General features: G+C 34.0%; 2 protein-coding genes across 2 annotated transcripts; one reads left to right on the forward strand and one right to left on the reverse strand.

Moving 5' to 3' along the window:
• Window positions 1-4,423: 4,423 nt before the first annotated feature.
• On the forward strand, window positions 4,424-7,333 carry LOC118027919 (cytokinin riboside 5'-monophosphate phosphoribohydrolase LOG8). The gene is made up of 7 exons (XM_035031420.2): window positions 4,424-4,576; window positions 4,661-4,758; window positions 4,887-4,917; window positions 4,989-5,088; window positions 5,213-5,283; window positions 6,839-6,982; window positions 7,061-7,333. The coding sequence occupies exons 1-7, from the start codon at window positions 4,481-4,483 to the stop codon at window positions 7,133-7,135; spliced, it is 615 nt and encodes a 204-aa protein (XP_034887311.1). The 5' UTR covers window positions 4,424-4,480; the 3' UTR covers window positions 7,136-7,333.
• Window positions 7,334-8,396: 1,063 nt separating this feature from the next.
• Window positions 8,397-10,645, reverse strand: LOC118027918 (uncharacterized). The gene is made up of 2 exons (XM_035031419.2): window positions 10,395-10,645; window positions 8,397-10,196 (listed from the first exon to the last, which is right to left on the reverse strand). The coding sequence occupies exon 2, from the start codon at window positions 10,180-10,182 to the stop codon at window positions 8,506-8,508; it is 1,677 nt and encodes a 558-aa protein (XP_034887310.1). The 5' UTR covers window positions 10,183-10,196; window positions 10,395-10,645; the 3' UTR covers window positions 8,397-8,505.
• Window positions 10,646-11,344: the final 699 nt, after the last annotated feature.

Genomic DNA, 11,344 nt, shown 5'->3' on the forward strand with positions numbered 1-11,344 from the left:
ATATTGAGTCATGACAAATGACCCAAGATGATTGGGTCCTGACACAAAATATAAGAGACCTGGGTCCTGACGCAAGATCCAAGAGAATTGGCTCTTGATGTCAGACCCAAGATCATTGAGTTACTAAGTAGGACCTATTATCTTTGGGAACCGACACTAAACCCATTAGCCTTGGATCTTTATGCAGGACCCAAAAGAAATTTAATAAAAAATAATAATATTTATAACACAAATAATATTATTTTTAATAGTAATACTATTAATTATAATTAAAATAATAATATTTATAACACAAATATAATTATATTTTTTAGATGAATACTTTAAATTATAAGAAAAATAATAATATTTATAACACAAATAATTATATTAATAAACTCAATACCTAATAGAACTGGATCTCGACACAGGACCCAAGCGAAATGGGTCCTAACACATGACTTGAGAGCAGTTGGTCCTGACATAGGACCTAAGGCTAAGGCGGCCAGAAGACCCACTCGTCTAGGTTTGTAGCCATGCATGCGAGTCTGGCCCTAGCATCCAAAGTAGTCCCAGCTGTGTGTCTGTAGCCCAGGGCCTGCAGCCCCACTCGGCACGCGGGCACCCAGGGTTTGCCAGCCCTAGGTGTCTGGATCCCCACCAAAATTGGAGATGACCATTTTCTCCCAACCCATCTCTTCAATGTTATATGCATCACAGTGAAAAGACAACCCCACCCTCCCCCTACATTCTTTCTAACTCTTTATAGCAAGGGCAGCTCTGTCATTATACTACTTAAACCCACAACATTTTGTGTCTAGGTAAACAATAATAGGGGAATTGAGCCCTTTTTTGAATTATAAGAAAAATAATAATATTTATAACACAAATCATAATTTTTTTATGAATACTTTGAATAATAAAAAAAATAATAATATTTATAACACAAACATATATATTTTTTAGATGAATACTTTAAATTATAATAAAAATAATAATATTTGTACCACAAATTATAATATTTTTTATATCAATACTTAGAATTATAATAAAAAAAAATATTTTTTAAATGAATACTCTAAATTATAAGAAAAATAATAATATTTATAACATAAATAATTATATTAAGAAACCTAAGACTTAAGAACCTTGAGTCTTGATATAGGACCCAATAGAATTGGTCCTACAAAGGACCTAAGTAAAATGGATCCTAACACAGGACCAAGAGTAGTAGGTCCCGACATTGAACCCAAGACTAAGGTATCCTAAGCGGGTCTTCAGACTCCCTCATTTGAGTCTGCAGCTATGCACATGGGTCTGGCTCCAGTGCCATATATCTGCAGCCTAAGCCTGCAACCCCATTTGATGCACAGCCACCCAAGGCTTGCCAGCCCCAACGCCAAGTGTTTGCAGCCCCACCAAAACTGGAACTGGCTATTTTCTCCTTAACCATCCATTTAATGCCGCATGCATTCCAGTAAAAAGACAACTCCACCCTCCTCTTGCAGTTTTTCCAACTCTCTGTGGCAAAGGCAGTTCCACTATTACACTACTCCAATCCAAAATGTTTTGTGTCTAGGTAAACAGTGACAGGGATACTGATCCCTTTTAGTATGTTATATAATATAATAATTTGTTTCAGTTAACAATTGGAAACCATCAAACAAATTATATGCCAAATATTACTATATAATAAAGCTTAAATTGGATGCACTTCTTCTAAAGCGTTTTCTGAAAATCATGTGCCTAATAGTAAAAGTAAAGTAATTAAGTAACTTTATGTTGAGTAAATTATATTTTGGTCCTGGTTTTGAACCTGATTATAACTTAGTCCTAAGTATTTGAAAACACATAGAACATAGTCCCTTTACTCTTGCTTGACATCCTACTGTAGTTGTTTCTTCTTAAAATTCCAAGGTAAATATTTGAAAATTTAAATTCTTAGATAAAAACCAATATAATGGGAGCTTGTAAAAATAATAATAATAATAATGTTCTTCAGCTAAACTAACACCAAACTAGTTAACCCGCATGGAAAAGAAGGTTTTGAGCATGAAAATAGCCTTCCTTCTAGTTCAAGATTGGTTGCCGATATGTGCAGAAAGGAGGTCCGAAAAGCACATATAAGTTTAGGGGTCCTTAATTTTTCATGATCTATATATATATATATATATATATATATAGGAACAACAACACCAGACCTAGCTAGAAGAAGAAATTAATGAAATAGACTCTTAAAATATTAGGGCTAGCTTGTAGTTCACCAATAGCGTTGCCATTGCCATGATTATCAAGCAATGTTCTTGATATAGAGCATGCAATATCTTTCCAGTAAATCAGTGGTGGGTTTACTGTGGCCACTAAAGCATCATCATCTTTAATGCACGCTTGGACCCTTCTTAATACCAAGAGCTGATCTTTTTGCTTATATATCAACGGTGCTTTACTATAGGTGTGGAACCCATTTCCAAGGACACCAACAAATAGCAAATGTTATATTCAAGAGATTTTGCTAGCATAAGAGGATCTCACTCTCTTCTCCAATCATTTTTTTTTTCTTAAATCATCTCTTGTGCGTGTTTGTGGAGGAACAAATCAATGATAGGCAGCCAATTAAAGATCCGATCGAGAAGCACTTAATTAATCTGTAATCATGGAAATCGATTTAAAAACATCCTTATTGGTAGATTTTTCAAAAAAAGAGAGAAAAGATTCCACTTCAATTGCATTAAAAGAAGATTAAGAAGGGATTCTTTGTATTAGTAATTAAGTAATGATTGTGCTTATGTAGTTTAATTGTTTCTATTAAATAATGAATTGTGATTACGTACATTTGTGTTCTCGAGATCAAAGGAAGGTTCAACATAATATAGATGATCATTAAATAAGGGCTATTTAAGCAGGCCGATCGATGCCATTGAGGGATTCAAAGGAAATAGAAAAGAAGAAAAAAGAAGAAGAAGAAGAAAGATATGGATGTTGACAACCATTTTTGTTGCTTCTTAGTTTTGACATAACCTTATTTTATTTAATTTTTTGTATGATAAGACAACATTTTAAAAAAAAAAACTCTCATAAGAAAGGAAATAGAAAACTTGAATTAATTAAATCAATAAATTATTATTACATGAAATAACCTCCTCAAAGTCAAATGCCGCGCAGCCTCCTTCCATTTGCTAGCTGTTCTTCAACACTAAAATTTCTACTCCTTAGTAAATCTGTATGGCAAAGCTTTCATTGTCACCGATCAGTGAATATATCGTGAAGTGCCCGTGTCAACATCAAAACACCCATAATTGATGAAGTATAGCTTGCTTAATTAATTTTGATTACATTCTTGATAGAGTTTGAAAAGACAAGAAATTAGGAAGAAATCTTGGGAAATGAATTTCCTTCTTGAAAAGGTTAATTATTTTAACCATACTTTCCATGAATTTCTCAATGATTCCAAGTTGATCCCTCCTCAGGAAGAAATCTTGGAAAAAACATGGATGGTAAAGACAAGAAATTATACATACCCTAGTAGAAGTTGATGTTAATTAAATTTTCAATGTTCAACCAGCACAATAGGGCTTTACAATCATGTTTGATTAATATCTTAAAATAAAAAGGATAAATATATAAATGATAGAAGCACAATTTAATTAAAAGGATAAAAGTAAGTATATAAAATAAAATTATCTTTGAAATAGTTTTAAAGATCATTTTTATCCTTAATTTAAAAACCAAACTTCTTTTTACTATTTTTATATTTTCTATCTCGAAACAGAGAAATACGATATGACTTTGTTTCTGTGATACAAACTATCCACCAAACATAAACCCAAATGGGATTTTTCAATCTAAAGTAGGATATTGAATATCTCTATAATTTTAAAAAATGAACAGTATATATTATTGGTGCACCCACCGGATATAATACAAATCAAAAGATTAGAAAGAAAGGTGGAATCAGCTTTGACTCAAATACACTTGCATTATTTTTCATCGTGTGGGGCATGAAGCATCCATCATGGCTCACGTGTGATTGGCCTAATCCTAAAAAAACATATAGCTCATTGATTAGTGAATTACTCTTAGTTCCTGGGTTTTGAATGTAGCTACAACTCGGTCTTTTATGTTTAAAAATCTATAAATTAGTCCCTTGACTCTTGCTGACCATTCTCTAAAACCCTACCATATTGATTCTTCTCCAAGAGCTTAAATTGCTAAATGGTAGATCGGACATAGCATTAAGAAAAATCCCTAATAGGTGTTTTAAATATAAAAAATGGTCATTGAGAGTTGAAAGACTACTCAAGTGTGGGTTTTCAAATATGAAGGACTAAGTTACAACTGTGATGAAAACCCAAGGACTAAACAATAATTTACTCTTGATTTTTTAAGCACTTATTTAGACTACATATATAATACACAAAAATGTGTAGACTTGTTAGTTAGAGGACTTCTGTGTAGTGTGATCAATTCTAGTAATCTTAGGAAGTGAATAGAGAAGCTAATCATGGGAAAGTTCACAAGGGTTTGTGTCTTTTGTGGAAGTAAGTCAGGGAATAAAAAGATATTCAGTGATGCAGCCCTTGATCTTGGAAGACAACTGGTTAGTATACTAATCCTCGCTCTCTTTCTTTCAACTTTTGATCAGAATTTGGAGGGTTTTTTTTATGAAGAAGGGAATTATCAGGTTGAGAGGAAGATGGATTTAGTGTATGGAGGAGGGAGTGTTGGATTGATGGGGCTTGTTTCTCAAACAGTTTATGATGGCGGGAGTCATGTTTTAGGGTAAGAAATCCTTTTCTTTTTGTTCTATATAGCATGCTAATCTTTGTGTGTCTGCATACATGAATATCATCATGTAGTCGTTAATTATACTCTTAATTCACTTCAGTTTTTTGTTCCTTTTTGGATAGAATTATACCAACAGCTCTTGTACCAATTGAGGTATGTGAGGCTTCATCTCCTCTCACATCACCCTCTCCTCTCGTGCACATGCATGAATGATTTCTTCTCAGATTTCAGGTGAAACTGTTGGAGAAGTATTAATTGTATCCGATATGCATGAAAGGAAGGCAGAGATGGCTCGGAGAGCTGATGCTTTCATTGCTCTTCCTGGTATTTACACGATCACATTTTCACAAGCCTTCAAGCATTACTTTTAATGTTGAAAAGACAAGAACATGCCTCAACAAGATTGTTGGCTATTGACTGCTCCCTTTTGTTCTCTGTGTTCATGAAGGAGGGTATGGAACCTTCGAGGAGTTGCTCGAGATGATAACTTGGTCCCAGCTCGGAATCCATAACAAGCCAGTGAGTTATTAATTTGCGTTTCTTTTGATCTCCACATGATTTTCCTTCTTGCTAAATATAGAAAATCCACGTAAAACTTGTAAATATTTTGTGATTTTCTCAAAACATCTATACTCGGAAATAATTAAGCTAACAATTTGGCACCCTCATCTTCGAAGGAAAAAGAAAATTTTGTAAACAATCTTGGATGATAATATAAAACCTTGGTGTGGCCAATGATAACATTTTTATAAAAAGAATGAATGATGCACTTTGAGTCATCATGATATTTTGACAATATTATGATTGGAGTGAAGGGCTGAATTGTAAAATATGGTAAACGGAATCATCAAATTAATTAATATTCATGCTTTGTAATAACAAGATATATAATTAGGATTTGATTGGCTATGTTATGTTTGGTTAGTGTTTTTGGATAAAGAAAAAAACATATATAAAAATAATAAAAATATATTTGATAGAATAAATATGTTTCTGGAACAATTTTAAATTAAATTTATATTATTTTAAAATTAAAGGTAAAAAGAAACATGCTCATTTTATTTCTACCATATATATATATATATTCAAGACAATAATATTATGTGTAATTGAATTGAATTAATATTCCTATTAAATTAAGAGTCACGAAATTGATTTATGATTCTCCACAATCCCTCCCTCCCTCTAAAGAGGAGGAGCTATTGCCTATATTGGACATAATTCTTTCCAAAAGAAAAACAAACATGCAAAGGAGCCACTGAAAATGCAATCGTGTCTTGCAAGAGGGTGGGATGTTAACATTGGTACAGTACTGAGAGGATTCAAGTAAGATTCAAGCTTGGTAGCTGGAGAGCTGAGCAGCCTTTATAAATATGCATTTTGTTATGATGATAATGATTAAAATAATAATAATAATAATTTGAAAAAAATGTATTTTTAATCACTCTTCGAATCTTCTAATCAAGCATTGTTAATGAGTATTTTAGTTTATTAACACTATTTGAAAAGAATATTGGCCAATAACATGGGTAAAAAAAATTATATTGTATTATATTATTTTGTCAATTTAAAATAGTTATATATATACACAAAACATTTTAATATCAAAAGCTATTAAAAACCATCAAATCGGCAAGACATTGGAAAGCAGTTTGCGGTTAGCAGTCCGATCTGGCTATGTATATATATATATATATTGGCAGTAACCTTGACAGCCGTCCAAATACTGAGGGGGTTAGCTGGATGGCCATGAATTAGACTTGACACCCATTTTTAGGCCCATAATTAAAACTTAAGCTTTGGTTTTTAAAGGTTGTTTTCACTTTTTCAGTGTGTTTGTTCATTGTCAAAGCAATCCATATGAGATGCAATGTATGGAACTCAAATGTATTTGTACATTTATCTGCCAAGAAACGAAATAGGGAAAAGGGAAGACAATGAATATTCATGAGATTAAAGTAGGATAGCAGCAGGGGATTTCCCATATCTTGCTGAATGTCTGCCATTTCTTTCATATGCATTCTTAACCTCTCTCTTCCTCGTTCTCAAATTGGTTGGGGAAAAAAACATGCAGGTGGGTCTGTTAAATGTTGATGGCTACTATGATAGCTTGCTTGGATTATTTGACAAAAGTGTAGAAGAAGGATTTGTTAACCCTTCTGCAAGGAACATTGTCGTGTCTGCAAAGACTGCTAGAGAGCTAATCCAGAGAATGGAGGTACTGACATGCACTTCTCATCTCAAAAGTATGTGTCAGTTCTGATGCCTTAACTCTTGTTTCATGTGTTCTATGTAGGATTATATACCTGTCCATGAACAAGTGACATCAAGTCAAAGCTGCAATGTAGAAGAGTGCAATGCAAATTTTTAGTTGTTTGCTGCTCCTGATGATCTTCAAAGAGGAAAAATACTTCTTTTTTCTATTTTTTCCTGTGATGCTATCTTTACAATTGATTCTTTTCATTGCGTGTGCAAGCCTCCCAAAAGTAGAGGACATGATGCATAAAAATTGTGTTGAATAGGATGCACTGGTATTTGTGTAAGCGAAAACCCTGATGTGCTTGTGGGCTATATTTCTCACTTCAGAAAGAGCATATAACTTGGATGCGAAGTGCAATCTAGCTTTTGTTAGTTTTTCTTCTTTAACTCCTCAGAAGAATCAATGGTTGCATCATATGCTTTTGTGAAAAGCATAGGATAAGCTTAGCAAACAGGCATCGGCAAAGAAAAGCCCCTATTGAAAGCACACATCAAAATGACTTGGAAATCAGTCGTAAAAATATCAAATTGAAGGAGGACCCTTGGTGATGATTCTGGCACTCAGAACCATGCCTGAATTCTCAAAACAGAGTTGATTGCATGGCAAAAGCAACAAAATATCAACTGACTTAAGCATACTGGTGTAAAAAACCACTCTTAATTCTACCACTGATAAAACCACACATGAAAGCCGGCTTACGGCCATAAGCATCTCAATAATCTCTTACGCAAATCATCTCAAAATTTCCTGTAATTTTCATGAGCAGGAGCAGGAGCTACCTTCTACTGATGGAATGGTACATAGTCAACACTGCATGTAGGAGCAGGAGCAGGAGCTACCTTCTACTGCTGAAATGGTAAATAGTCAACACTGCATACAGGAGCAGGAGCAGGAAACCCTCAAGAAGCTCACATTAAGAAAAAAGGATAAGATTTTCGCTCCAATTCTGTTTCAGATTAGCTTAAAAGCTGGTCTCTCCTGTTTCAGATCTTCTTTGAGCAGGGGGAGGTACAACATGCAACCCGATTTCAGAGGAATTAAGGAAAACCTAAAGGAGCTCTCCCTCAACCTTTCATCAACCATTTATAAGAGATCCAGTACATTTTACTTCAAAATCATCATCAAATTTATCCAAAAAAATCAACATTTGTTCATTTCTTCAGAAGCTAATTAAAGGATAACAAATTGAACACGGATGCACATACAGCAACACTTCATAAGTATGATGAGATGAAGAGGGCATTCATTCACTTTGAGACACGAGCACAGAGCAAATGAACGCCACAAAAATTGAACTTATATTTTACAGATATAGGGTTGTCATGATCAGACAGGAAAATGCCAATGGCCAATAGAATAAAAGAACCAAATGGAAAAATAAAAATAAAAGGAGCTGAATTTGTATCATTCTGTATCTGAATCAAGAATACAAGTGACATGAATCAATTTTTCAGAAAAGAAAAAAGTAGCATCCAACCTCATCAGCATGTATTGATTCCATCCTTGCAGTCACTGGTTAAATTATAAAATGTCTCCACACGAGTCTTTCCTCTGTAAAGAACCTCAGTATCCACAGCAACTCTCATGTATCCGTCAAACTCAACAGGACGACCACTGTTCAAAAGCATTGTCTCATTGTACCAATCACTTGTATTTCCCCATAATTCCTTGTAATCATCAAGTAAATGGACCTTGAAGTGAGACCTCAGTTTATCGAAGTAATTGTAGAATGGTTCATTGGTTGCTATATACAGATTCCTCCAAGGCTGAATCATCCCTTGAAGCTTTGCAACGAGTGCATCAGGTGATGTATCAGCATCCAAATGTGGCCAGAGCACTTTATTCTGTGCTTTCTCCCCACGAATCACATGAACCGCATCAAAATCCCAGTCCATTCTCCCACTGATGTCTGTAACTATATTCATCAATCTCTTTGATTTCCAAAGTGCATACCATGGCCTCTGAATGTACTTTGCAGCTTGCCCTTCACACACCCTATACCAATAGTTTTCTGGCTCCTGACCATCAAACTGCCTCCATATGATTGTGCTCTTGTCTTTCCTTAGTTGCATCGGTGTCATCTTATGGGTCACGACCTTCTTAACTGGAACTTTCTTCTTATGCGAGCGATCCCATTTCTTCCAATCTCTCAAAAATTCACCCTCTTCAACAATTGATGCCTCCTCCTTAAGATGCTCAAAATCAAAATAAAACCTAAAATCCTTCCCCTCCTGATCCTTCCCATCCGGATTATAATTACCTGCCAAGCATACACTCAAGTCCATGACAAATGTCCTGTTCAAATACATAGCCTCCCCCAACCCACACAAGAAACTCCACATGTAATGATTCATTCCCTTACAATAATCCCCTCCTCTTGAATAATACAAGTACTTCCCTTTTCTAAAGTTCGTTTCCGATCCCAAGCTTGGGATTGTGTCATTAATCTCATCATCCCGAACCAATGGTGCAGCTCTCGGATTATTTCCACCACTCCTAGTGGAATTAACTCTAATCCTCATCCTCCTGGCATTAATACCAGAATGCCAACCACCGGCATGCACAATTTTGTAAGAACAATTCTCTCCAATTGCAAACTTAAACCTCCTAAAATCCCTATATTTCCTCCACGACTTCTCCTTCTTATTCCTAAACCTCCATGATACATCACACTCATCCTGCTTCGATCCATTAACAGGAGTTTGATAATCCAAAAACACAATTGACTTAAACAGCCTCAAATTGAACTTCTCAACTGTAATCAAAACCCTCGGGTCTGAACAATTCACTACCTCCAAATCCTCACAACCAGATGCTTTGAGGGTCATATTGCTCACCTCCACCTCCTCTTTCTCAATCACCTCCTCGGTAATTGGTTTAATATCCGCAGTAGGAGAAACTGCACGGGCAATCTCAGTTTGCAAATCCTCGCCAGTTTTGGCAACAGTATCATCAATTTTAAAAGTAGCATTCTCAGTTTGTGTAAAGAGTTTTGTTAAAGCCGGAGCTGATTCCAGCCATGGATCTGGTGGTTGGTAAGTGATTGCAATAACAGTAAATATCAAAACTGAGAACACAAACACTGAGAAACATACATTACTTATCAGCTTTATCAGGTTCTGCCCTATAGGATCAGCTCCAGGATTAGTTTCTTTCATGGGTTTTCTCTAACCTATAAAACCCAAATCCAAAATTTACTCAGATCTTGAACTCAAACAGGAAAATAAAACCAACCCAAGTTTTCTTAAACCAAATCCAATAATGGGTTTGGTTCAAAATCCAATCCTTTTTTAACTAAGTACTGAATCAAGTAAATGGAAAAATAGGAAAAGAAAGCCAAAAGGAAAGCTCTAAATAAGGTTTTACTTACTTGAAATGAAATAGAGAGAATGAAAGCAGTGAAACTTGGTGAGATCTAATGGGAATTCAGCATAAAGTTATGAACTTTAATGGAGAGGAAGAGAGGATGGAGTGTTTGTGTTGAAAGTGTAAAGCTTTGGTTAGAAGGAAAGCAAGAGACTCTGTTGTCAACTGTGGGTGTGATTTTTCCTTGTCTGAAAGTGAACTCAGACAAGAGTGAGTTGTAGCCAGGAGGACAGGCTCTTGCGTTTTACAAGTTAAAGATTAGATTAGAGGTACCTATTGGTTCTTACTCAACCACCTTAGGGGAAAATCAATCACTAAAATTATTGAAAACAAGTTTGTTTACTACATATATTGCATTTTAAATTACAATTTAAATAAAAATTAGTCAAAACAATAATTTTAATTTTGAACCATAATTTATAATTTAAAAGATGTTATTTTTCATGTAAACAAACAGGATCTAAATATTTTAAATTAATAAAAAAAAAACATGTCATCTATTTTGTATTATAAAATTGAAAGAAACTTTATGAGTCTAAATAGAAAAAAAGAAAAATCTATATTATAAAAAAAATAAGTTTTTATTTAATATAATAAATGAGATTTTAGGAATACTCGCACTTCTTTTTAAAAATAATCTAAAATGTTTTTAAGGATAAAAGTAGAGAAAAAAATTAAATAAGTTTTTTTAATAATAGATCTATGATGCTATTTGAAAAAATGTATATTTGAAAATAAATCTATGATAATTTGAGGAAAACATTTAAGTAAAAACACTTCAATAATCCAACAACAATTCAAACCTTGTAAAATTAAACTTGTCATTTTAATTATATTATCATACATAAGTTAAGTAATAAACTCTTCAAACATAATAAAACCACAGTGATTGATGAATATATTTTAAAAAATTAACATAAGTCAACTAATAAACTCTTCATCAACTAATAAACT

This window comes from Populus alba, chromosome 1 (genome assembly GCF_005239225.2).
Source record: "Populus alba chromosome 1, ASM523922v2, whole genome shotgun sequence".
Classification (NCBI taxonomy): Eukaryota; Viridiplantae; Streptophyta; class Magnoliopsida; order Malpighiales; family Salicaceae; genus Populus; species Populus alba.

What these genes read in the sequence shown, in the direction of transcription:
- LOC118027918 (XM_035031419.2), bottom strand. Translation starts at nt 10,182, where the DNA reads ATGAAAGAAACTAATCCTGGAGCTGATCCTATAGGGCAGAACCTGATA.
- LOC118027919 (XM_035031420.2), top strand. Translation starts at nt 4,481, where the DNA reads ATGGGAAAGTTCACAAGGGTTTGTGTCTTTTGTGGAAGTAAGTCAGGG. An exon ending in CAGCTCTTGTACCAATTGAG is followed by an intron (nt 4,918 to 4,988) that starts GTATGTGAGGCT and finishes ATTTCTTCTCAG; the next exon opens with ATTTCAGGTGAAACTGTTGG. An exon ending in TCGGAATCCATAACAAGCCA is followed by an intron (nt 5,284 to 6,838) that starts GTGAGTTATTAA and finishes AAAAACATGCAG; the next exon opens with GTGGGTCTGTTAAATGTTGA.